The 26,359-nt window shown below is 46.5% G+C and overlaps 1 protein-coding gene and 1 long non-coding RNA gene across 6 annotated transcripts; one reads left to right on the top strand and one right to left on the bottom strand.

Moving 5' to 3' along the window:
• The first annotated feature begins 1,235 nt into the window (after positions 1-1,235).
• PDPR (pyruvate dehydrogenase phosphatase regulatory subunit) lies at positions 1,236-23,279 on the top strand. 2 transcript variants are annotated; one of them, XM_006755767.2, is made up of 16 exons: positions 1,236-1,436; positions 4,713-4,794; positions 4,887-5,050; positions 5,936-6,057; positions 6,833-6,950; positions 7,632-7,781; positions 9,052-9,244; positions 10,567-10,691; positions 14,484-14,639; positions 14,798-14,931; positions 15,278-15,426; positions 15,875-15,987; positions 17,443-17,537; positions 19,441-19,530; positions 21,052-21,234; positions 22,758-23,279. In XM_006755767.2, the coding sequence occupies exons 1-16, from the start codon at positions 1,376-1,378 to the stop codon at positions 23,160-23,162; spliced, it is 2,340 nt and encodes a 779-aa protein (XP_006755830.1). In that variant the 5' UTR covers positions 1,236-1,375; the 3' UTR covers positions 23,163-23,279. The 2 variants fall into 2 exon arrangements, with proteins under 2 accessions (XP_006755830.1, XP_015414286.1); XM_015558800.1 differs by lacking the exons at positions 4,713-4,794; positions 4,887-5,050 and having other exon boundaries at positions 1,237-1,436.
• On the bottom strand, positions 19,530-25,245 carry LOC107181832. 4 transcript variants are annotated; one of them, XR_001512533.1, is made up of 4 exons: positions 25,027-25,245; positions 23,179-23,651; positions 21,267-21,399; positions 19,530-19,562 (listed from the first exon to the last, which is right to left on the bottom strand). It is a non-coding gene; the product is annotated as an uncharacterized LOC107181832 (long non-coding RNA). The 4 variants fall into 4 exon arrangements; XR_001512534.1 differs by lacking the exon at positions 19,530-19,562 and adding an exon at positions 20,304-20,594; XR_001512531.1 differs by lacking the exon at positions 21,267-21,399.
• Between the last annotated feature and the right edge of the window lie 1,114 nt (positions 25,246-26,359).

The raw sequence follows: 26,359 nt of genomic DNA, 5'->3' as shown, positions 1-26,359 counted from the left end.
GTGGTGATACTGTCTCACCACTAGCTAATCAGTGCTGCTAGGACCATGAGAAGAATCACAGGTGAAATCTTGTACTGGGCTTTGTTTGGGGATGCTTAAAACTCATGTTTCCTGGTTTTGGAGAGCTGGCAGAGTCCCGCAAACCAAGTGTCTGAAGCATGTGTTTATTCACGTTCAGAGCACATCTTGCCATCTGTTCTCCTTCATATAGTCAGGCAGCAACACAAATCCTGGGGCCAAGAGCTCCCTCTAGGAGTCAGAATGAAATTGCCTGCATCCTGCTCTATTTGTTTGTTTGTTTTTAATATATATATTTTTATTGATTTCCAAGAGGAAAGGAGAGGGAGAGAGAAATAGAAACATCAGGGATGAGAGAGAATCATTAATTGGCTGCTGCCTGCATACCCCACACTGGGAATTGAGCCCACAGCCTGGGCATGAGCCCTGACTGGAGATCGAACCATGATCTCCTGGTTTATAGGCTGACGCTCAACCACTGAGCCACTCAGGCCAGGCTGCTTTATTTTTTTGTTTGTTTTTCATTTAAGTAAGTTATTTTGAAAGAATTTAGGATTTACAGATAAATTGAGTATACAGGAGGGAGTTCCCATCGAACTTATCCCAACTTTCACTTGTTATGAACATCCTATATTAGTTGTACCAACTCAGTAATGAACCAACATTGATATGTTGTTATTAACTATAGTTCATAGCTTTTTTGAATTCTTCATTTTGCCCCTAGTGTTTTTTATCTGTTTCAGGCTTTTGTTGTTCTTTTGCCTACAACAAATTGGACATTTTAAAAAAGTTTATTATTTCTCAAAAGGCAATACGTTGACATGAGTCAGAATAGAAAATTGTAGAAGAGTGTCCAGGGAAAGTCTTTCTCCCATCCCTGACCTCTGGCTTCAGGTTTCCCCCACTGGAAGCAAGTTAACTTCCTGATGAATCGGACCAGATGCTCTCTCCACATAGGAACAGATCTGTGTTCTTCAGTATATATTGGTGTAAATGGGTGTCCATTTATTTATTCCATGTTTTATATAAGCGGTAGCATTCCTTGCCTTGCTTTTCTCAATAGGATTGTTCCACATTGTGGGATAAAAGCTTTCTTATTCCTTTTTCATGGCTGTATAGTATCCCACCGTGTAGGTGAACTCCAAAATTTGAAATCAGTGTCATGTCGACAACCATGTAGGTGTTTCCATCTTTCAACAGACAGAACAGTGCTGCAGTTGGGACTTGAACTGGCTGCATTCATAGGTATGAGTCCACCTAACAGCCTTGTGATCCCTCCTACAGGCTGGCTGCTGGCTCTACGAGGTTCTGTGCAGGCATCATAAGCACTGCCAGGCACTCGGGCATTGAGCAGAAGATGGCAGACTATTCAAACAAACTGTACCAGCAGCTAGAGCAAGAAACAGGGATCCAAACAGGTAAGCAGGGGTCTGCCATTTTCTGCTGTGCCCGTCCCCAGACTCTGTTCCTGGGACTGTGTGTGGTCCCCAGGAGCTGGCCTGGTGAGTGGTCATTCAGACCTGAGTTGTAGTTTGGGCTCTGCCACTAGTCAGAGTTTTACTTTGGGCAAGTCATTTTGCTTTTGAGCCGTCTTTGTTTCCCTATTTTTATTTTTAAAAAATATGCTCTTGTTCATTTCAGAGAGGAAAGGAGAGGCAGAAAGAGAGGGTGAGAAAGAAACATCAATGATGAGAGAGAATCATCAATGGGCTGCCTCCTGCATGCCCCCTACTGGGGATTGAACCCACCACCTGGGCATGTGCCCAAACCCGGAATTGAACCTTGACCTCCTGGTTCATGGGTTGAATGATCAACCACTGAGCCACACCAGCCAAACTTTGTTTTCCTGTTTTTAAAATGAGATTCAGTCATCATTCCAGATCCTTTTCAGATGCTATAATTCTTGTGATATTAAGGTTTTCCTGGGCCATTTCCTATATATTTCACTTGAAGTGTAGTAAGTGGCAGCATTGGCTCCACAGGAGGAGGAGGAGGAATTTAAGTTAGGTGCTTGGAAGCTAAATCAGAGTTTGACCCATTGTAGTACCCGTCATTAGTAAGGATGTTCCTGACTCTACAGCATTCACACGTTTCTCCTTACCTGTGTAATTTGGGGAGAAGGACTAGCTAGCTAGCTCTGGAGTGAGTAGGAACTGTCCCAGGAAGAGGAGGACCCATCTACACGATGGTCTCATACGATCGAAGGCAGAAAGAATGGCTGTCAGTTGGTTGTAAGGTGACGGATTAGCAGAAGTCCAGCCTGGAGCCTGCTCTGGTGGCTGATGAGAATGTGGTGAGCACACTAATCATCGTGAGTGGGTAGCGAGGCCCAGTGATGAAATTCCAGACACTTGCCTATGTCAGGGTCATTCTTTTGAGGACATTGCATAAAATGAATCAGATAATTCGAGACTAATTCTGACAGAGGGTGGTAGCTTTATCTTTTGCCAGCTGCAGTGGCTCTGCCATGTGATCAGTAGCAGACTATTCAAACAATAGCCTAAGCACAGTGTGTGGTTTACCTCGCCAGCCCTTTTAGAAATCATGTGACCGCTGACAACATTTTCATTAGGGAAAGGGAGATTTGAAATTTTGATCACAAGTAAGGGTTTATCACATTTCCATTTTATATAGTTCATAGTGTCAAGAAGTGTAACTTTCTTTGTAAATTGTAGAGGAAGACTGATTGTCTAGTAACTAGGATTTGATAGCCGTGGAAGGAGAGAGATGCCACGAGAGGATCCAGGGGCCTGGAAGAAGAGGCTGTGTATTCTCGGGCACATGGCAGGGCCAGGCCTGGGTGAGACCAGTATGCATCCTGGGGGACCCTGCAGTCAGCGCTGAGTGGGTGCCCCTCACGCGGTGTGCCCCGGGCGCCTTGACCCCATGGTGTCATGGTGTCATTGCACTTGGCCAGGCCTCCTGTTAAAGGGCCGGGCTCTCCAGTGAACATGGTAAAAATGCTTCCTGCTCCCGCACAGTCTCTGGCTTTTACTAGAGAAGATGCTGCTACAGACAGGACAGGCAGGAAGCAGTCCCTTCGCTGGGTTTAATGATGACAACAGGTACTTGAATCAGACATTAACTGGGTTTGAGTCAGAATAGGGTCCACATAATGGGCTCCTGTTCCATTGGGCCAGATACTAGTGCATTGCCCGGCCTTGCATCACTCAGGTGGTGCGATTCCACAGGAATCAGGGTTACAGGTTCTTTTCTGTAAAGTGAGTGAGCTTAGCTTGCTTTCTGGATCACCATCTGGAACCTTACAGGTGCGACTTCTCCTTGGTACTTGTGGGCAGTGAGGAAGCCAGGCAAGTGAGAGAAGAGGATCAGCCTCAGTCCCACATCCGTGGTCGTTCACCAGTGGTGCAGGGAAAGGTGACGGGGCCCCGAGGAGGAGAAGTGCAGGTGCCTGCCATCGTCACTTCACTCATGGACTGCTGGTGGGTCATGAAATAAGGATGAAGTGACATACGTGCACCTAGATTTAAGGGGAGATATTATCTGCTTCTCCTCTGAAAACAGTCCATTTACTCGAGATGTTTGTTCACTACCCGATAATCAGACCAGCAGATGACCCCGAGTCCTCATCCCCGACTGTGATGTTAGTGTCGGCAGTGCTTCACTCTCAGTGTGACTTTTGTCAAGTAAATGAGAGGTACCGTAATGGCTTTTATAATCTTTGGAAAGTATTCCATATAGTCCTTGATCTTATAATAAGGGTCATTCTTTTACAGCTGAAGAAACCTAGATTCAGGGAGTTGAATTGTTTTTCCAAGTCAGTGATCATTCATTTATTAAAAATTATTTAGTGGGATAAAAGGAACATATATACAGTGGTACTCTGCTCTACATAATCTATGGTAGTGAGTAGAACATGACTTCTGAACCTTTTTCTGAAATTCAGGCTGTGTTAGCCACAAGTCATTGGACTACTCTGGTAAGCCTGTATTTAAACACCAATCTCTGAAATTTCAGTTCTCCACACTGAGACATTCTTTTGTCAGTGAAGGGTATATTTATATGATGATTTCTAAAGAAACTAAGAAAACAAATTATTCTCATTAATACTTCCTTTGAAAGGATAACTGATTCAACTCTTTCTTCATAAGAACTAAGAGATGGCATTTTAGGGGACTTGAAATTGACCCAGATGTAATAAGGTGGTGTCTGGTATGTTGATTTCAAATAACAGAAAATGACTCTGGCTGCAGTGGGCACACGAGTTTGTGGAAGGCTGTTGGGTGACTATAGATTTGTCAGGAGGTTGCCAGAGGCAGCGTGGAGTCCAGGACACGAGTCCCCACAGCCGGCAGGGAGCCATCTGGCCTGGATGCTCTGCATCCGAGATGAGTGACCTCCAGCCATTCACCTACTTGCTCAAGACCGAATATTCCAGGGGGTTACATGCCCCCCAACTCCGGGGAGAAAATCTAACAGAGTGAAGAATATGAGTCTGGGTTATCTCCACCTGCCCCCCAAGTATTTTTTAGCCGTGGCATCTTTCATTTTTATTTTATGAGTGATTTCATGTGCATTAAAATCTCATTTCATCTTCACAAAACTCTGAGCCAAGGATGTTTGGCAGTGCCAGGACTCACCACAGGTCTTCTCACTTATAACCCCGGGGGCTTGCCTCTTTGCCACCCCACGTTTGTCCTGGGCGGTCTCAGTCCGGCTGATTGTTCTTACAGGTTACATACGGACAGGCTCCATCTTTCTGGCCCAGACGCAGGACCGGCTGATCTCCCTGAAGCGCATCAACTCCAGGCTGAAGTACGTGTGAGGCTAGAAGCCTGTGCTGGCTGTACTGCCCCCGTCCTCTGTCAGAGGCCAGTGACGTCATTGTCCCCTTTGTTCCGTGGCAGTGTGATAGGCATCCCTTCTGAGATCATCTCCCCCAAGAAAGTGGCCGAGCTGCACCCTCTGCTCAACGTGCATGACCTGGCGGGGGCCATGCACGTCCCCGAGGACGCGGTGGTGTCCTCTGCTGACGTGGCTCTTGCCCTGGCAAGTGCTGCCTCCCAAAATGGTAAGCAGACTGGGGACAAGGGAGGAAGAGGTTGTCGAAGAAATTGTCTCACAGTAGGCAACGACACCAACTCAACTACTGTGTTGTACACTGGCTCTTTTATTTTTAAATATATTTTTATTGATTTCAGAGAGGAAGGGAGAGGGAGAGAGAGATAGAAACATCAATGATGAGAGAGAATCATTGACCGGCTGCCTCCTGCACGCCCCACACTGGGGGCCGAGCCCACAACCCAGGCCTGTGTCCTGACTGAGAATAGAACCACGACCTCCTGGTTCAAGGTCGACGCTCAACCACTGAGCAATGCCAGCTGGGCTACACTGGCTCTTTTTGTTTTAATACACTATCTGTTACTATTTTTCCTCGGGGCCACATTTTTCTTATTGAAGTCCTGAGGAACCCTGGTTTAGTGCTGACTTAGTACCCTTCAGACTTCAGGGACTCCTTCCCCACCAAACTGAGAGGCTCCAAGATTAGTACACATGTTGGGATTTAATCCACAGCTTGGACCATGTCCCGGGTTTGAGTGAACGATGGGGGAACACCTCAGTGTCCATGGTGTTGTGCACTTTGAGTGAACTGATTCATCACGTGGGTAGATAGGATGTAAGCTGTCCTATTTGAACTTTTCTCCCCTGGCCCTTTTATGATTCCTGGAATTGAATTGTGCACTAAAGTCCCTTATTGAATTTGCCTGCCATTTTTAACCTTGGGAAAGTCTCATTTACAGTCTCAGGGTGTGGTCCTTAGGGGTGTTTTGTTTTTTAAAATTAAAGCTTTGACCTGGCCTTTTCAGTATTTCTTATGAATTGAGAATCTGCTGCAGCTGCCTTAATTGTGGACCATCTGAGGATCGATGCCCAACTCTTTCTTTACCTTGAACAGGTGTTCAGATCTATGACCGGACAAGTGTTGTTCACGTGTTGATCAAAAAAGGTGAAGTTACTGGCGTGGAGACAGATAAAGGACAGATCGAATGCCAGTATTTTGTCAACTGTGCTGGTCAGGTAAGTTAGCAACAATAGCGGGATCTCTGGTTTTCTTATTTACCTTTTATTTCCGGGACTTTTTGGTGTAGATACTTAAGATTATTTAGGGAAAAAGTAAAGGGATGCAGGGGACACACTGAGGGCTGGAACTCGGGGCTCTTGTGCTCCAACTCAGAAACCTGCACTGCTCCCCTGTGGAGCTGCGGTGCCTCCTCCTCCTCCCTGGTGAGCTGGTGCTCCCCTGTCCGGGCCCTGGAAGCACTGTGCGTTGACATAAATCCCTGGCATTGGATCTCCCTGTGGTGGTTTGTTTCATTCAGCAACCCAGCAGGTAAAGTATTAGGCTGTTCTGTTGTGTCAGGAGCATAGACTCAGTTTCCAGAACACTAAGCTGCTTGTGCTTCGAAGACAAATTGGTCCTTTCTGTCCGCTCTACAGTTTAAGGTGACCTAGGGGTACTTCCCGTTCTGTGAAGCTCATTTATGATGGTACTTGGGGTTTGTCTTGAAGCCAGGCATTTCGTTAGAAGGCCTCCTTTGCTCCCCATGAGCTCCTTTTACTATGGGAAATCTGCCGCCTTTTGATCTAAAAGTAAGTTTTATGACTTAAAACGTCTAGTGTTGTTCCCCATTCAAATAATTAACCTAAAGCAGGCTGAGTCTTGGCTTCCCTCACTGACATTGTTGCAAGAGCACACACAGGCCACTTGAAATTAAACTCTTTTCAAGCGGCTGAACTTGCTCATGTGTCTTTCTGTTCCTCTTCCACCCACAATCAATCTGTCCATTTGTAGTGGGCATACGAGCTGGGTCTGTCCAACGAGGAGCCGATTAGTATCCCGTTACATGCCTGCGAACACTTCTACCTCCTGACTCGCCCCTTGGAGACCCCTCTGCAGAGCAACACACCAAGTGAGGACCTGCACTTTGTTTTTAATCTTGTTTCCTTGCCACTGTTCTGTCCTTTGAAGGAAGACTCTCTGCGAAGGACAGACTGTGTCCGAAAGAGCTTTTCCTTTCTAGAGCATGTTACAGGGAGGTGGCCCAGTTCTGACTTTTCTTCAAGAACTCTTTATGAAAGGATGGTCAGACGGGCATTCTACTTAAGCAGTTTTTCTGCAAGCTAATTGTAGTCCCAGACAGAGGTCTAAATTGACAGTATTTGGAATATAGCCTGGAGTTTTTGACCTGAATGCTATAAACTCAGGGTATTCTGTGGCCCCGAGTGCTGTGGAGAGGGCTGATTTCACGTGGAAGGTCTGAATCCCCGCAGCGGGCTTGGCAGTGCCCCCTTTCCTTAGGCTTTACCTGGCACAGTGGCAGTTACATAGTTTGGTTGTGAGGACTAGTCAAAGCTTCTACGTAACTGATGGGGTAAAGGGTAATCAGAGTAAGTCTCCATTGTGAATCTGCGAGGGGAAACCTCCCGGATGGCCTGGAAAGGTATTTTAAAGCTGATGAGTTCATGAGACGCTGTTCATTAGCAAAGCCAACAGCGAGCTTTGCTTTTTTCTGTCCATTTAGAAAGCTGGCTTACATCTAACCCCTGCTCTTCTCTTCCACTCCCCACTCCCTTATTGTTCCTCTCCTCAGATATTGTGGACGCAGATGGCAGAATTTATATTCGCAACTGGCAGGGCGGCATCTTGTCTGGGGGCTTTGAGAAAACCCCAAAACCAATTTTCACTGAGGGCAAGAACCAGCTGGAGATTCACAACCTACAGGAAGACTGGGACCACTTTGGTGTGTGAACTGTATCTATAATAATAAAAGTGTAATATGCTAATTAGACCGGACAGCCGAATGACCTTCTGGACGTCCTTCTGGATGAAGCCGCTGTGGCAGGCAGAGGGTTAGGTGTGATCAGACAGGCAGGCAAGTGGTTAGGGGCAGTCAGGCAGGCAGAGGGTTAGGTGTGATCAGACAGGCAGGCAAGTGGTTAGGGGCAGTCAGGCAGGCCAGCGGTTAGGAGCCAGCAGTTCCAGCAGTCAGACATCCCCTGAGGGGGCCCGGATTGCAAGAGGGTACAGGCCAGGCTGAGGGCCCCCCCCCGGTCCATGAATTTCGTGCACCGGGCCTCTAGTAGTAATAATAATGCTCTGTACTTATCTAAAATGTTATATTTAAAGTATTTTCAAGAACAGCATCTCACTTGATCTTTGTAACAGCCCCGTGTGGAGGTTAGAGAGGGGAGGCTACAGAGTTTGCTGGGTCTCAGGACAGTTACTCGGTAGCAAATTCAGGAGACTATTCTTGGTTAGTGGACTTTGGCTTATTACTTATTCACCTAAAATGGCTGCTGAAATTTTAAGCTAGGAGGAAACCTTTTCTTAGGATTTCATAGAAGATTAAAGACATTTTTAGAAAGCAGAATTATTTTGTTAATGTCCTTTACTCAACTTTAAAATACTTTTAATTTTATTTATTGAATAGTTAATATATTCACATGGTTCCAAATATAAAAGATATGAAAGGATCTATAATGAAGTTTCCTTTCTAGCCTTAATGGATTTTTTTAAAGTAAACTTTTTATGGTAGAAAATTTCAAGCCCCATCTACCTACCAGCCAGCTCCACAGTCTGGTGTCGTTGGTGACCACTGCCCCACTGGCCTACTCCCAGATGATGGACTCACCTTTAAACAGGTTGAGCATCTGTCCTTGCAGCCATGCCAGCGTAGGGAACCTGCCCTTCATTGCATCTCCCTCGGGCGCCCTGAGAGAGCTTTAGCACCGAGCCCTTCGAGACCCTTATCTGTAACGTGCTTGCTCTTCCATAGCTCCTCTCCTTCCCAGAGCATCTTCTTTGTCAGTCTGCATGCCAAGCACCTCGTAGGTGTGTTCCCTAATTCCAGCAAGGGCTCTGCTCTCTGATAGATGGCCCCTTTGCTGTTCTTAGAAAACCTCTTCCAAAAGATTTTATGAAAGGAGAGGGAGGAGTTAGGAAGTATGAGGAGTTGGAAGGTTTGAATTTCCTGAAGCTGAGGACTCTGTTTGGCTGTTTTTATTGCTCAGAGCCCCTGTTGAGCTCCCTCCTGCGTAGGATGCCAGACCTAGAGACACTGGAGATCATGAAGTTGGTCAATTGCCCTGAGACCTTCACACCAGACATGAGGTGCATCATGGGCGAGTCTCCTGCGGTTAAGGGCTACTTTGTCCTGGCAGGAATGAACTCTGCTGGCCTTTCGTTTGGTGGAGGAGCTGGAAGGTAAGTCTTTGTCACTCACACTCAGCTTGCTGGGCTTCTTTCTTTCTAGAATGATTTGTTAAATGGCAAATAATATATTTAATCTGGTATGTTATTATAGGAAGATACATGTAATTTTAAAGCCCCTTCAAAGTAATTACCATGGAAGGCTCTCCTGATGTTCCTGAAATGTGCAGAATGTCTTTGGAACCCCAATTTTGGAGTTAGTCACTAAGCCTGTGGGATGGGATTCTTGTGTACTCTTTCAGTGTAACAAATGTGGGTTCTTTGTGTATTTAAATTTGGGAACATCCAAGTGTGGTGAGTGAGATAAATGATCATGCTGAGTATCACTAGTTTTATTGAATTGATACTAATAAAAATTTAACAAGCTGGTCATGAAAGGACAGATACTCTGCGAGGTACTTAGAGTAGTCTAATTCATAATGGATGGTACAGACAGTAAAATGCTGGTTGCCAGGGGCTGGGGCAGGGAATGGAGAGTGATTGGTTAATAAAGAGTTTTAGTTTGGGAAGATGGAAGGTGGTGAAAGTTACACAATAATGTGAATGTCGGATGCCACTGAACTAGTATACGGTATACTTGAAAGTGGTTAAGATGGTCAGCTTATGTTATGTGTAATCACAATTTAAAAACTTGTAAAAAAATTAATGAGGCCATTTTTCTTGAGTGACTTGTAGAATGGCTCTGAAAACAGTTATGGAAGTGGAGTTATAAAAACCTTTGGAGCAGAGATGTGTTCAGATAACTATAACCTGTTTTACAGAGACAAAAATAAACACACAGATGTATAAATTACAGTACATCTGTATACCTTTCAGTCTTACTTCTTCCTAGATGTGCCCGTGTCTTAAACACCTTCTGGGGAATCATCATTAGAGCTAAAATCCTCATAGTGGTCTTGTGAGCACAGCAGATGGATCCATGTTTGTTTCTTCCAGAAAGTTAAGGAAATTGCCCAGAATTGCTCACCCAGTCCCTGACAAGACAGGATCTTTGATCATGTTGGTTCTTTTTTTTTTTTAAATATATTTTATTGATTTTTTACAGAGAGGAAGGGAGAGAGACAGAGAGCCAGAAACATCGATGAGAGAGAAACATCGATCAGCTGCCCCCTGCACATCTCCCACCGGGGATGTGCCCGCAACCCAGGCACATGCCCTTGACCGGAATTGAACCCGGGACCCTTCAGTCCGCAGGCCGACGCTCTATCCACTGAGCCAAACCGGTTTCGGCGATCATGTTGGTTCTTGATTCCTGGTACAGTATTGAGTGTATCCCATCTGAGGCCCAACTACTGCTGCCCCTCCCCCCGCAACAGGTACCTCGCTGAGTGGATGGTGCATGGTTATCCCTCAGAAAACGTCTGGGAGCTAGACCTGAAGCGTTTCGGAGCCCTGCAGAGCAGCCGCACCTTTCTGCGCCACCGGGTCATGGAAGTCATGCGTAAGTGGAGCTTTATTCTGTCGCATCTGCTTGCAGGTGTCTTCTTGAGTGCCTCTTCTGTCATTCAGAGGGCAGGTTTTCCTCAGTTCTTCAGTAAATGCTTCAAGCTGAGCTTCTGATGTTTAATTGTTTCAGGCTTGTGTCAGGGACATGGTGTCCCTGTGATGTTTGTGGAACGTTTTCTCTCGCATCTTGTACCTGTTTACTTGGGGGCAGGACAGTGGACTGACTTTCAGGTGGTAGTTCCTACCAGTCTCGAGCAGCAGCTTCTAGTATGTTCCCAGCATTGCCTGCTTCCCACTGTGCCTGGAAAGCCGATGTCAAAGTGAGTGCTCCAGCTCCCCACTTGGTCTTTGGGATCATGATTTGCTTTCTAATGCAGTGAACTTGCCAACTTATTCTCAAAGCTTCAAGCTTCTCTGAGTGACTTCTGTCATTAATCCGTGATATTCTGGCAAGATAGAAAACCACTTCTCATGTGCATACAAAACATTTGTCCCTGCTCTTTCTCCTTGTTCTTGTTTCCCTCCAACTTTGAAGTATCCAGCTCTTTATTTTAACTTAACTAGGTACTCTTCCTTGTCTTGTATTTGTTTTCTAGCTTTTATTTAGGAATTAAACCAAATCAGGTTGTAATTTCATTTTTCTTTTTTTTAAATATACTTTTATTGATTTTTTACAGAGAGGAAGGGAGAGGGATAGAGAGTTAGAAACATCGATGAGCTGCCTCCTGCACACCCCCAACAACTGGGGATGTGCCTGCAATCCAGGTACATGCCCTTGACCAAAATTGAACCCGGAACCCTTCGGTCTGCAGGCCGACGCTCTATCCACTGAGCCAAAGCGGTTAGGGCTGTAATTTCATTTTTCTTACACTGGGGAACTATTTTCAGACTTTGCCAAAATATGTCTAAACCAGAGGCCTGGTACACAGATTCGTGCACCGGTGGGGTCTCTGAGCCTGGCCTGCACCCTCTCGCAATCCGGGACCCTTCAGGGATGTCGGAGAGCCAGTTTAAGCCTGATCCCTGCACGCCAGACCCAGGGACGTGCACCAGGCCTAGTATGCATAATAAGATCTTCAGTTAATCTCTTCCCGCTCTACCTCCTTCCCCCTTCCCTCTGAGATTCATCAGTCTGTTCCATGTTTTCATGCCTGTGGGTTGAGCGTCTGCCTCCTGGTGGTCATTGCGCGTCATAGCTACCAGCCAGTCGGGTGGTCGGCAGGTTGCTTAGGCTTTTATAAGTATACTAGAGGCCCGGTGCACAAAAATTTGTGCACTGGGGTGGGGGGTGTCCCTCAGCCGGGCCTGTGCCCTCTCACAGTCTGGGACCCCTCAGGGGATGACCACCTGCTGGCTTAGGCCCGCTCCCTGGGCCCAATCAGGCATCCCTCTGGCAGCCCGGGAACCCTTGGGGGATGTCCACTTGCCAGCGGGGAGCAGGCCTAAGCTGCAGTTGGACATCCTTAGAGCTACTGAGTAGGTGGGAGAGGCTCCTCCCACCACCACCGCTGTACTGGCAGCCGTCAGCCTGGCTTGTGGCTGAGCAGAGCTCCCCCTGTGGGAGCACACTGACCACCAGGGGGCAGCTTCTGCATTGAGCGTCTGCCCCCTGGTGGGTCAGTGTGTGTCGAGGTGACCAGTCATTCTCAGTCATTCTGCTGTTAGGGTCAGTTTGCATATTACCCTTTTATTATATAGGATACAGGCCTGGTGCATGGGTTGGGGCCAGCTGGTTTGCCCTGAAGGGTGTCCCAGATCAGGGTGGGGGTCCCGCTGGGGTGCCTGGCCAGCCTGGGTGAGGTGCTGATGGCAGGTTGCAGCTGGTCACACCCCCTTCAGGGTGGGGCGTCCCCAATGGGGTGCCTGGCCAGTCTGGGTGAGGGGCTGAGGGCCGTTTTCAGGCTGGCCAAGCCCCCTGGCAATGGAAGCTCCCAGCTTCTACTTTTTTTCTTTTTATTCTGGGATTTATTTACCTTATATAATGGAAACTTTGTAGCCTTGAGAGGAGCTCAGAGCTGGCCCGGGCGGGCGCAAGGGAAGCTTGGTTTCCTCCATTGCCAGGGGCAACACAAGCCACCGGCTCAGTCCAGCTTCATGGCCATGGCCGGCTGAAAGCAGGTATCTGGGGTTTATTTACTTTCTATAATTGAAACTTTGTTGCTTTGAGTGGAACTCAGAGCCTGCTGCAGCAGGCGGGAAGCTTGGCTTCCTCCATCATTGGGGCAACCAAGCCTCCTGCTCACTCCAGCTCCGTGACTGCTGGCCACCATCTTGGTTGGATTAATTTGCATATAGTTGCTCTGATTGGCTGGTGGGCGTGGATTAAGGCGTAGCGAAGGTACGGTCAATTTGCATGATTGTCTTTTATTAGCGTAGATGGATAGATATAGATATTTTGGACATATTTATGCTCAGGACTAAGTTTCTACATTGGCTGTGACCACTGTTCTTGATTAAGAATGAACTGCTCACCCTAGCGAGTGTGGCTCAGTTAGTTGAGCATTGTCCTGTGCACCAGAAGGTCGTCAGTTTGATTAAGGGTCAGGGCATGTGCCTGTGTTGTGGGCTTGATCCCCAGTAGGGGGTGTGCAGGAGGCAGCTGATCAATGTTTCTCTTTCACATCGATGTTTCTTTCACTCTCTCTCTCTCCCTTTTCTCTCTATCTAAAATCAATAAAAACTTTTTTAAAAAAAAAGAATGAACTGCTGGTTTAGCAGCTGGTGGTTCCATTCATCATGAGCATTTGGTGACCTTTAATGCCTGTATGACCTGTGGCAGAAAACTCATATGTGGGGGAGATTTGGGACCTGGCAGCAGTATGTGTAATTGCTAAGCTTCCTTCTTTTTAGCAAATATTTTGGTTAAAATGTTGAACTATCGTAAGTCCAGGTTTCCCATCCATAGTTACTTTAGAACCTGTGCAAATCATAACAGAGCTTGAATTTCTCCTTGATGCCATGACATGTTAGATGGCATTTTCTGATTCTCATAAAATAGAAATTACAGGCATGATAGAAAATGGGGAGAGTAGAACCTAAAATACCAGAGATGGGCAAGTTGTCACAATATAAGAAAAGCAGGGTTTTAGTTTCCTGATTTTTAGTTTCCCAACCTCCCCCAATACCCCAAGGTACCTCCTGTGTGGAATGGTGTGAGGTCAGGTCTCTTTGGAAGGGACTAGAGGTCACACTGTTTCTGGCTATTGTTACTCATTGCTGTTGCAGATTGGACATTACGAGAAATGAACTCTGACCCTAGGTTGTCACTGGGACAATACTGTGCAAGATGCCAGGTTTCAGAGCTACCAAATCAGGTGTGCTGTGTGCCCTTTCACTTCAGAAATGGCTGAGGAAAGGTCTGTGATGGGTCTGAGATCCCACAGCACAGGCCCTGTAATGTAAAGAATCAAGTGCCGTTTTTTCACACTTTGTAACCACCTGTGACCTTTGATATCTTCTTCATCTCTTCTACAGAGCTTAGCAGAGTTTAGATCTATGACCTGTCTCCCATTGTTTCTACCTATGAATTTGGAACCATAATTGCAAACAGGGATACAGAGTTGTCATGTGACTTACAGCTGTATAACTATGAAGGGGTGACACCAGCTCTTGCAGTATTTTTCTTTCTCCTGGAGCATGCCTGTTCTACTGGGTGCCGTTTGGCAAGTTGCACTACATTAGCCTGGAAAGGATGCTCTTCTGAATGGGAGCAACTCCAGAGTCTAGTGGGTAGTGTGCACGCAGCTCAGTAGCTTGGGCTTCCATGGACTGTTCTCATCTGTTCTAGCTCTGCTGTATGAGTTAAAGGTTCCTCGTTGGGACTTCCAGACAGGGAGGCAGTTACGCACATCCCCTCTCTATGACCGGCTGGACGCACAAGGAGCCAGGTGGATGGAAAAGCATGGATTCGAGAGGCCAAAGTACTTTGTGCCACCAGACAAGGGTAAAGAGGCACATTCGCATTTTTGTTCACTTTTTTGCTTTTAAGAATTAATATAATTTATTTTTAAATGTATATGGCTAGAATGGGAGAATAAATAATAAAAACCTAACTATACAGGAGACTCCCCAGTATAAATCTTCTGTTTTTCTGGTCTACAGACCTCCTGGCTTTGGAGCAGAGCAAGACATTCTATAAGCCGGACTGGTTTGACATTGTGGAGTCTGAAGTCAAGTGCTGTAAGGAAGCCGTATGTGTCATTGACATGTCCTCTTTCACAAAGTTTGAAATAACAGTAAGTAATTGGAAACCAATATAACAGACTAGGAAACGGTGCCTCCTTTTTTCATCTGTCTCTTTAAAACTGATTCTGTAAGAACTCGTATATTTTAATATATCTTTATTACATTTTTCTGAATTTTTAGCTCTGTTTCTGGTTTTTAATCTGCTTACAGAGGCCCATTTATCATTAGAATCAACAGCTAGCTTTCTCTGGTGCTTCCTACAGTGGCATAAATCTGCAAATATTGTTGCAGGAGTCCTCGCTAACTGAATTTTCGTAGCAAGTCACGTTGCTCATGAGGCCGTGTTACCAGTCAAATGTTCTTGTGCTCTCTCTGCTTTGTGTCTTAACTCTGCAGTCCACCGGAGATCAGGCATTAGAAAGTCTGCAGTACCTCTTCTCCAATGACCTTGACGTGCCCGTGGGCCACATCGTGCATACCGGCATGCTCAATGAGGGTGGAGGATATGAAAATGACTGCAGCATAGCGCGCCTGAACAAGCGCAGGTGAGGTCAGCTGCCGCGCTGGCTCCCTCCAGCACTGGTCCCCGGGTACTGCGGCAGAGCAGAGCTCCCAGCTCCCCCAGGAAACCTGAATCATACCAAGGACTGAACACCTCACTACCTCATGGCCAGTCCATTAGCAGTCCAGGACAAAAAAATCACCTGAAAGAAAAAAAACTCACCAGGTTATGCAAAACTCGATGTGAAAATTAATTACGCTACTGGGAGGAGACATCTTACTTTGTAATAGTAAGTCTGTTTGGTGACAGAAGTCAGCCTTCGCTTGTCCTTACATGGTGTATCCTCAGGTTCCGTGCTCCTGGCCCTCTGGAGGCTAAGAGCTCGTTGGCCAGTATTCTACCCACTGCTTTGACACTAGCTCAGAACTTGATTGCTTCCCGATCCTCTTCTCTGCTGCCTGGTTTTGATTGCTTGTGGGTCTCACTTTCAGTTTCTTCATGATTTCTCCAACCGACCAGCAGGTCCACAGTTGGGCCTGGCTTAAGAAGCACATGCAGCTAGACAGCAACCTGCTCCTGGAGGACGTCACCTGGAAATACACAGGTACTTCTCTCTGGGTCCCCCAGGGGAGCTGATCCAGATTTGTCAGGATTAGAAGCGGAAGAGGCTCGCTGGTTATAGAAAATTGGTCTCTGATACTTCCTGTGTTTTTTTAAAAACATTTTATTGATTTTAGAGAGGAAGGGAGAGGGAGAGAGAGAGAGAGAGAGAAACATCAATGATGAGAATCATTGATTGGCTGCCTCCTGCATACCCCCTACTGGGGATTGAGCCTGCAACCCAGGCATGTGCCGGTGGTCGGAATCGAATCTGGGACCCTTCAGTCTGCAGGCCGACGCTCCATTCTGAGCCAAACCAGCTAGGGCACTTCCTGTGTTTTTTAAGGAAAATGTGGAATGAGTTCTTCAGTTACTGTTTTGCTCACTATGTCCCCTGCAGCCAGCATGTTAGGAGTGTGAATATTTGTTGAGTGAATGAGTAAATAATTTTTATTTTCTCTTGTTTTCTAGAGTAAGTAATTTTAAAGCATTTTTATATTTATTATCTAAGTATTATTTTCCTCAAAAATTTTCCTTAGCTTTTTTTAAAATGAGTGAATAATTTTTTAAAATATGTTTTTATTGATTTCAGCGTGAGGAAGGGAGAGGGAGAGAATTTTCGATCGGCTGCCTCTTGCATGCCCCCTACTGGGGATTGAGCCTGCAACCCAGGCACGTGCCCTAACTGGGAATTGAACTCTGACCTCGTGGTTTATAGGTCGATGCTCAACTACTGAGCCACACTGGCTGGGCAATGAGTAAACAATTTTTAAGGATGACTTAAATTTCCTCATGGTCTCAGTGGTTCAGTCAGGGGAGCAGCCCGCCTCTAATGCCATTCCACCATTTTAGGTGTAATTCCTCCCTCCTCCCTTCATTCTAGCATGCCCTTTTTCTCAATTCATTGTAGCAGCAAATATTACAAACTCTTGCTACCAGATTGGCAAACTACAGAATCTTGTTGAACTAGAGTTGTTTTATGGCTGAATGAAGATAAAGTGTACTTAGCACAGGCTGCTGTCACAAACTGACAGATCCAGTGATTGGGCAGCTCTCCTCCTGGTCCTGATTTGGGATTGGGGCTTTTCCCATCACGTAGCCACACTGGGAAGATGAGGGGAATGGGAAGTATGCCGGAGAGTATGTCCAGCCAGGACTTGGTCTCACGGTCCCATCTGACTGCAAAGGAGGCTATGGAATGTTGCCTTCTTGTGTCCCTAGGAAGAGGAAACATTCCCATTAGTTCTCCTGCCAGCAGTCAGTAGCTGCATTTAGCAGGCCTGTCGGGAGAGGTGTATCTGTCAGAGTCAGGTGCACCTTGCATCGCCTAAACAAAGGGATGTTCTGTGGTCTTGCCAGCCAGGCCTGGTTATAGGTGAGCAAGTCCACAACAGACCTTTCCCATTGGCTCAGCTGTTTACCTGGAGCGGCCAGACATCGCTTGTTCTTTTTTGTTTAGCCCTCAACCTGATTGGTCCTCGAGCTGTGGATGTGCTGTCCGAGTTGTCCTATGCCCCGATAACTCCAGACCACTTCCCAAGCCTCTTTTGCAAGGTGGGTGCCAGTAAGGTTCTAGTTTTTGAATGGGCAGGGAATATCTTTTTAAGAGATGGCAATTGCATGTTCTTACTCTGCAGTAACACCCACAAAATGTGCTGACTTATTAATAAAATGACAGAATAAATTCTTTATTTTTCACCCTTCAAGTTCTCCTTATTTAAATAAGCATTAGGATATATTTGAAGTGGATTTAACTTCTCTGAATATCAGTTCTATATATTTATTGCTTTCTATAACAGCAGATTCTACGTAATAGGATAATAAAAACGCTGGTCAGGGTTAGGTCCCTTCTCTCCAGTAGCTCTTCCTCTCTCCCATGCTCTCCCAGAGGCAGAGCAGCTTCTGTGTATGTGGCATCTTCAGGTAATAAATGGCTCGCGAGCCACATGCAGCTCTTTGGCCCCTTGAGTGTGGCTATTCCACAAAATACCACGTCCAGGCACGCATGTACAGTGCGATTGAAACTTCGTGGCCCATGCACAGAAGTCAGTATTTTGTGGAAGAGCCACACTCAAGGGGCCAAAGAGCCGCATGTGGCTCGCGAGCTGCAGTTTGCCAACCACTGGTGTAGGTGAATCCCTAAACAACTTACCTAAGATTCTTTCTTATACTTGGCAACTATAGCTGAGTGAAACACATTGTAACTGAATAAAAAAGAAATAACTGCGTCCTTTCGAAGTGGTTGATTTGCGGTCCAAATGGAGAGATGTTTTTGTCAACCTGTAACAAGCAGCTTGGGGACAGTTATTGAAGGAGGCTCTTTGATGTTCAAACCAAAATTGGGATCCACCTACTAATTGATTTTAGTTTTCCTTTTCCTCCATGGCAGAGTGAAAGCCACAGAAAACTCACTGTTAGCCATTACTAACTCCTTCACAGTGTCTTTGCTTCTTTTTAAAAATTTTATTGATTTCAGAGAGGGAGGAGAGGGAGAGATAGAAATATCAATGATGAGAATCACTGATCAGCTGTCTTCTGCATGCCCCCTACTGGGGATTGAGCCAGCAACACTAGCATATGCATTTGACCGGAATCGAACCCAGGACCCTTCAGTCTGCAGGCCAACGCTCTACCCACTGAGCAAAACTGGCTAGGGTTGTCTTTGCTTTTTTTTTTTTTTAATATAGTTTATTGATTTTTTTACAGAGAGAGAGAAGGATAGTTAGAAACATAGATGAGAGAGAAACATCGATCAGCTGCCTCCTGCATACCCCTCACTGGGGATGTGCCCACAACCAAGGCACATGCCCTTGACTGGAACTGAACCCGGGATCCCTCAGTCTGCAGGCCAACACTCCATCCACTGAGCCAAACCAGTCAGGGCATGTCTTTGCTTCTTGATGAGTGATGCATCCGTGTGTGCCTGCAGAGCACCATGTGATGCCCGACTTCCTGTGGAAAGTTTGCTTTAGTGCCACCTGGGACTTAGCACTTTCCTTCACAGGAACGTTTTGAACATCAGACCCCAGGATAACAGGTGAACCTTGTTCTCTGGGCACCAGACATCATCCTTTGTGGGCAGTGCCTAGGACTGTCTTCCGAGTGCCCCGGAGGAGACTGCCTGGTCTTCATTGCTCCCTGTGCACCTAAAACAAATCTTTAGCTGGACTTTGCAAAAAGTAATGTTTCCTGTTTTCAAGACTTTGCCTCCACTTCCATCAGCAGCTTGGCTAGCACTCCTGATATTGGTGATATTCAAAGAAAAGACATTGTAAAGGCTTTGTTCCATCCCTAATGACCTGGAGACCTGAAAGCGGATCATTTTGAGGATGGAAGTCTTTCCTTCACATGTCTCTTTTAGGGTCAGACAAAGGGTGCAGAGCTAAGGAGAGGGGTTGGCCTCAGACACCATCCACTTCCCTTGGAATTTTGACGCTATCTCCCTTTGTTTCCACAGGAGATGAGTGTGGGCTATGCCAACGGGATCCGGGTGATGAGCATGACTCACACGGGAGAGCCGGGCTTCATGCTTTACATCCCCATAGAGGTGAGCACTGGCAGGGTTAGAGTCTGTTGTGCCTGGTAATTGAAGAGGCTGAGTTAAAGACATTTTAGCATGTTTAAGGTATTTACTTTTTTAAAAAATAGATATGTTCACGTGGTTTAAAAAAAAACCCCAAAATATTCAGTTCCATTTGACCAGTTTCTACTATGTGATCTTAGTTTTTTGTCATGTCAGAAATTTTTATAAATATGGAAGTTCAAAGACATATTTTTAACCCTCTTTAGACCCACAGAAGCATACTGTTCATCTTTCTTTTTTAATACATATATTTTTTATTGATTTCAGAGAGGAAGGGAGTTAGAAACATCAATGATGAGATTCATCCATCGGCTGCCTCCTGCGTGCCCCACATTGGGGATCCAGGCCACAACCTGGGCATGTGCCCTGACTAGGAATTGAACTGTGACCTCCTGGTTCATAGGTGGACGCTCAACCACTGAGGCACGCCAGCTGGGTGTTCATTTTGTTTGTTTGTTTTTTTAAATATATTTTATTGATTTTTTACAGAGAGGAAGGGAGAGAGATAGAGAGTTAGAAACATCGATAAGAGAGAAACATCCATCAGCTGCCTCCTGCACACACCCCACTGGGTATATGCCTGCAACCAAGGTACATGCCCCTGACCAGAATCGAACCTGGGACCCTTGAGTCTGCAGGCCGACGCTCTATCCACTGAGCCAAACCGGTTAGGGCCATTTTGTTTTTCTTAAGAATTTATCTTAGAGATCTTTTTCCTATGAGTACTTAAAGAGAACTTCCTTTCTTTTTTTTATAGTGGCATATTATTCCATCATAATTTACTTAACCAGCCTGGTACTAATAGACATGTATGGTGTTTCTAATCCTTTACTATTATAAAAGTTCGGCAGTGTGCAAGAGTGTGCCAACACATGGAGGTGCCAGACTCTAGGCTGATAGGTGCAAAACAGTTGGTCAGTGCAGCTTTAGTTTCCCTTGTGAGAGGCTGATGGTGGGGCAAGGAGGAGAACTCTGCTACCCTGACTCCTTCCTCTGTGACTCACTGGATCTCTACGATGTGCTGTCATCTGTGTGAAAAATCATGTTATGGGCACACGGTAGAGTGGTGTGGACCACATTTCGTTGCGTGGACCAGTGATAGGGAATTGGGCAGGTACAAAGCCAGCAGAGGGTGCGTGGGCTATTTGAGGAGCAGCTGAGCTTAGTCATTACTGGGTGCTGAGTGCGCTGCTTTGAGTTATTTAATAATTGCTATATACTAGTAAGTACTTAGGTTAGTCTCCTAGACATTTTAGAGACATGAAAAGATATGGATGCTGCTTTCATGGAGCTTATGTCTGAGTTAGGGGTGACCCTGGCATACTCCTGGGCTGTAGCACTTTGGTTTGTTGATGAGACATCCTGAGAATTTTATACAAACCTCTCCCCATCCAGATTAATAGTGTCAGCCATCAGACACGCCAGACACACTCCAGGTTGAAATCTGAAGGTCTGCTGCTTACCACCCTTTCATCTTTCCCTCAGTATGCCCTACATGTCTACAATGAAGTGATGAGTGTGGGGCAGAAATACGGGATCCGGAATGCTGGGTATTATGCTCTTCGTAGTCTCCGAATTGAGAAGTTTTTTGCCTTCTGGGGTCAGGATCTGAATACCCTCACCACCCCCCTGGAATGTGGACGAGAGTCTCGGGTGAAATTTGAGAAGGTACTGTGTCCGTGCGCACTCCTGTCACTCACCTGCCCTTGCAGGGCATCTGTGTTAGAGCAGGAAGTGGGCTGATGTGGAAGGAAAGGGTGGAAGTGCTGAGACCTCGATGATAGCGTCAGGTGAACAGTGATGATTAGGATGTCCTTAGAATGATTAGTGCGACTGTGGGATAAAACATCTTAATATGAGAACAAGAAACCGCCAGCACCTGTTTTCAGCACTTTGCTCTTTTAGACTGAGTGCTTTCTGGGGAAGTTTTTCTGAGTAGAATGTAGTGGTACATGAACATGCCATGATTATTTGTACAAATTAGTTACCTTCCATTCAACTGCCTAATTTTTAGTTTCTTTTCAAAGTAATACATGAACATGATGTTTTTAAAAAGTCATAATTGAAGAGCATGTTGTGACTTCTCTACCTCTGAACCCTACCTTTCTCACTGCCACCTTTACCAGGAGCAGTTTCTTGTCTCTCCTTTCGAATTTCAGTGTGTTGTGAACCAATGAGTGTTTATTGACGACAGCAAAAATATACTTAGGAAGGTGAGACAGGGGCATAGAAGTAACGGGAGCCTGGGCTGCCTTAGCCCAGGATGAGCTGCCGCTGCCTATTGCTCCCTTGGCTGCAAGTCTCATGGAGTCCCTCAGAGGTCAGGGGATATGTGCCGGGGAGGGGGGTTGAGGCAGGGAATGGCGCGGGTGTGCTCCCCTCACCACTTTTTCCCTTCTGTTTTTTTAATCCTCGCCCGAGGATATTTTTCCATTGATTTTTTTAGAGTGGAAGAGAGAGGGAAAGACAGAGAGAAACATCGATGTGAGGGAAGCACATCTTTGGGTTGCCTCCTGCACAAACCCTGACCAGTGCCTGGGACTGGGCCAGGAAGGAGCCTGCAACTGAGTATGTGCCCTTGAGCAGAATCAAACCCAGGACCCTTAGGTCCAAGGGCTGATGCTCTATCCACTGAGCAAAACCGGCTCGGGCCCCTGGCCACTCTTTTTAACAGTCATTCCCTACCACTATAGATCTATAGTATTCTTTTTGAGAAATTATAGATAACAATTTTTCTGATATAAAAGTAATGAATATTCATTTTGGAAAATAGAATATGTCAAGAAAACTAAAATGATTCATACTTTATTGAGTTTATTTTATCCTGCTCTTGTTTTTGTATATATGCATATATAAACATGTATGCATTGAATACAGACATATATGCATGGACTTTTTGTTGGAATTATATAAAAATGCTGTTTTTCTAAAATATTCTAGCAAGTGTTTTTGGAATATTGATTTTTCTTCCTAAATATTTTGTTCTATGTGGTCTTGTTATTGAAATCCATTTATAAAATAGGAAAAAAAATATGGGTACCTGTGTTGTTACAAAAATTCTCTGAAGGCATCTCTATGTTGTGAATGCCGTTTTTCACATGGTGGGCAGACGCAATGTCCCCAAAGCCTGCCCTGGGGACAGCCCACTGTGCTGCTCGTGAGGCTGACTCAGTGTTGCCTTCCTTCCCCAGGGGCTGGATTTCATTGGTCGAGATGCCCTGCTGCAGCAGAGGCAGCACGGGGTGTACAAACGCCTGGCTATGTTCGTCCTGGACGACCACGACACAGACCTGGACCTCTGGCCCTGGTGGGGCGAGCCCATTTACCGGAACGGGCTGTACGCTGGCAAGACCACCAGCAGTGCCTACAGCTACACCCTGGAGCGCCACGTCTGCCTGGGCTTCGTGCACAACTTCTCCGAGGACACTGGGGAAGAGCAGGTGGTGACGGCAGATTTCATCAACCGGGGCGAGTATGAGATTGACATCGCGGGACAGCGGTTCCAGGCCAAGGCCCGGCTCTACCCGGTCGCCTCCCTCTACACCCATAAGCGCCGAAAGGAAGACGTGGAGCTAAGTGACTTGCATGGGAAGTAATGCCAGACAGTCTTACCGTCTTAGGAGCCTCTGTCCTGATCCTGTCCCTCTTCTCGGTTTAACCTTTACCTTCCATTTCTTATCTCCTTGGTATCATTTTAAACTTTTTGCTTTGCAGCCTCTCTTGTCGTTTCATCTCCTCACACTCAGTCTGAGCTGTTTGTCTCATCCGTCCACCCATCTCAGATTCCCATGGGGACAGGAGCAAGCCCCACTTGTAGAAGTGTGTGTGGTGGCAGTTGGATGTCACGTGCTGTGTTGGGAAGCCAGGGAAGCTGGTGGTGTGCAGGCAGGAGTCCATCTCCGTGGGCCAGCTGTTCTCAGAGCCGCCTGCTGCCGGTGATGAGTTGCTGTGTGCTTGTTACGGCCCTGAGGCAGTTGTGCCTTCAGCCAGGCAGCTGCGTTCCTGTTCCGCTGTGCTGTGGGCTGGCACCGTGATACCTCGAGCAAGATGACCATCTACCTCACTGACGAGAGGCATCGGGTGGGCTGCAGAGATAAAGTTAAGCTGACATTATTCCCAGCCTCCCTAACAACTAGTTCTCGACCACAGGACCAGGGACACCTGCCTATAATTTCTTCATCGCTTGTTAATCTCTGTAATGAGGGGCTTTGCTTGTTTGGTTGAGTAAACAAGTAAGCCACAGTATTTGAAAGGGAAAAACCATGTTGCTTTTTTCAGATGAAAGGAAAGGGTCTTAACCTCAGAAAGTACCAACACCAAACAGTGCTGCTTTCTCTTCCTGGCCCTTCGGTGGTAGGCTCACTAGCTCAGCAAATACTTCTTTCCTTTAGGAAGAGGGAGGGGAAGGTAGGGCAGCCCACATACTGAGTTCAAGAGGATGGACTGCCAAGTTCTTCCTCGGGCAGGACAGATCCACAGCTGACCCACGTGGGTTCTGAGCGAGGAGGGTGTCTGTTGTGTGAGCCTCGCTACTGCTTTCCATCCTTGCTTTCTGTCTCCTCTGGAATAGAAAGTGACTGGAGTGCCTGCAAGAGGGTCATGCACAGTTCAGAAGTGTCTTTCGGGGGTGAAAATTGAGTGACATCAGACTATACTATTCATCCCAACACTTAATTCTTCCCCTGGCACCGAAGCTGATTTCTTAAAAGTATACACTGTTGCTAGAGATGTAACTAACTAACTGCAGCCTTTGTTGTATTGACATCGTAGACACATTAGCTCTGCTAGGTCTGTAAGTCTAATAAAGAAGGTGCTCCAGGTGCCAGCCTGCTCTGGCTGCTATACCCCCTTAATCAGACTGTCTGCCTCTAGGCATGTCTTGCCATTTCCCCAGCCAGTGCCCACCTTTTTAGGAGGTCTTAGTTGATTTGTTAAGGGAGCATGTGATTAGAATTGCTTGGCGGGCCTTGCTATTCTGGTGCAAATGTGTATGTAATGGCTGAGAGATGTTGCTCCTAGGCACAGAGGAGAAAGGAGAGGTGTGCCCCGCTGGAGAACAGGAGCTGTGCCAATGCAGGTAACTAGCAGGGAGCCGAATGGCCCAAGAAGATGGAAACAGGTGCTAGAGGGCTACAGGTATTACACGCTCTGCACCATCCCAAATCACCTTTTCTAGTTACGCATAAATTTCTTCTTGTCCACAGCAGAGGGCGTCACTTGTTTATTGAGTGCCCTGCAGCACACATTAGTTTTGGGCACGTCAAAGTTTATCCCTGAAGTCTCTTTTTGTTCAAATACAGGCAGCGTGAATCTGGTAGTTTTCTCCATTTGGTCCTAAATCTGAAGGGGTTGACTGACTCCCGCCTCGAGCATAAATCACAGTCTCAACACCTAATTTGTATGTCATTTCCATCTCTGGGGCAGTGAGGCCCCAAGTGTTTGTCTTGTGTGACAACTTACCTCTCTCTAGGGATTCGCACGGTTTTGGGCTCCTGTGACTGGAGGGATGGACTTTAAGATGGTTGGTACTTTCTTCTCTAAAAGGATCCATCATCACCTCTTGGGGAGCGGCGGGCGAGGGTGGAGGGTGCGGGGCGGCTCTTCTATCTTGTCAGCATATTCAGTTGAGGGAATCTTCTTTAACCTAGAAGCACAAGGTGTGTTGGCCTCAAACAGATGAAGACCCAGGGGTTGCAAGTCTCCCGTGCACCGCCTCCTCCCTTGAGATACCTTCTAAGCCCCTCCTGCACGCGTCTGTCCTATTTCTTCCCACGGTCGTGGCCTTAAATTGAAGCGTGTTATTAGAAAGATTCCCATCTGTGATACTGTCACTGAAGTCAGAAAAGCGCTAATTAAGAAAGTTTTAAGAACAAAAAGTACCCACTTGGATAACCTGTTTGCTGCCCTTTAACTTGTGATGTAGTCTCATACCTGCATGTGCAGGACTTGCTCCAGGAGGCACACGGGAACAACTCCCACCACAGTGCTAGTGCTTTTCTGGGGAGTCCCTGTACCCCTACATCTCAGCAATGCCATTCAGGCTAGGGCCAAAGACCACTTAGCCCAGTGATTAACCTGCTTCACTTTGGCCCAAAGATCCCATTTCTGCAGGAGTAGAGCACAGTCACTGAGAGAGGACTCCCTGCCCTGATTTCTGACTCACAGACACTTGGGACATCTGAGTGTCTTCACCATCCTTTCAGAACCTGAGGCAGGTAAGAGGGACCCTTCTGTGACCTGTGGTCTTGGTTCTGACCTGGAAGGCTGTGCCCAGTAGGACAGCTCACTGGCCTGCTTTCAGGGGTCAGCTGCGAGGCTCACTTTTATCTCTGTGACTCCTTGTGCAGTGTAGGCAGCAAGGATCCTCCCTAGTATCTAAGGCAGAGGTTTGGTCAACAGTGCTTAATGCTAAAGAATAACCTTCTGAGGTTTTCCCCCTATTACCTCCCCCCTCCCGTCCCTCACAAACTGATATAAGCAGCATTTTATCAACACGATATAGGGGAAATTTTCTTGTGAGGAAAGAATTTTCATCTCACACGTCATCTCCGGGCACATGGGTTCAGGAGAAGCAGCTGAGTGGAAGAAATGGTAGGTGAAACAGTGTTTCCTGCATTAACTAGGACATCCAACTGTAAGTTGGGAGTAAGCTGTAGGTCTGCCAGTCAGCACCTCCCCCTGCTCCACTGTAAGGTGCTGAGTTGTAAGGCTCCTTCATCGTCAGTGTGGGGCTCACATGCATAGCCCCTCATCACTAACAAATGCACTATTTTACAAGAGAACTATTTTTGTA

This window comes from Myotis davidii, unplaced genomic scaffold, assembly GCF_000327345.1.
Source record: "Myotis davidii unplaced genomic scaffold, ASM32734v1 scaffold453, whole genome shotgun sequence".
Taxonomy (NCBI): Eukaryota; Metazoa; Chordata; class Mammalia; order Chiroptera; family Vespertilionidae; genus Myotis; species Myotis davidii.
Note: the sequence above shows the minus strand (reverse complement) of the source record. Positions and strands in the feature narration are given on the sequence as shown.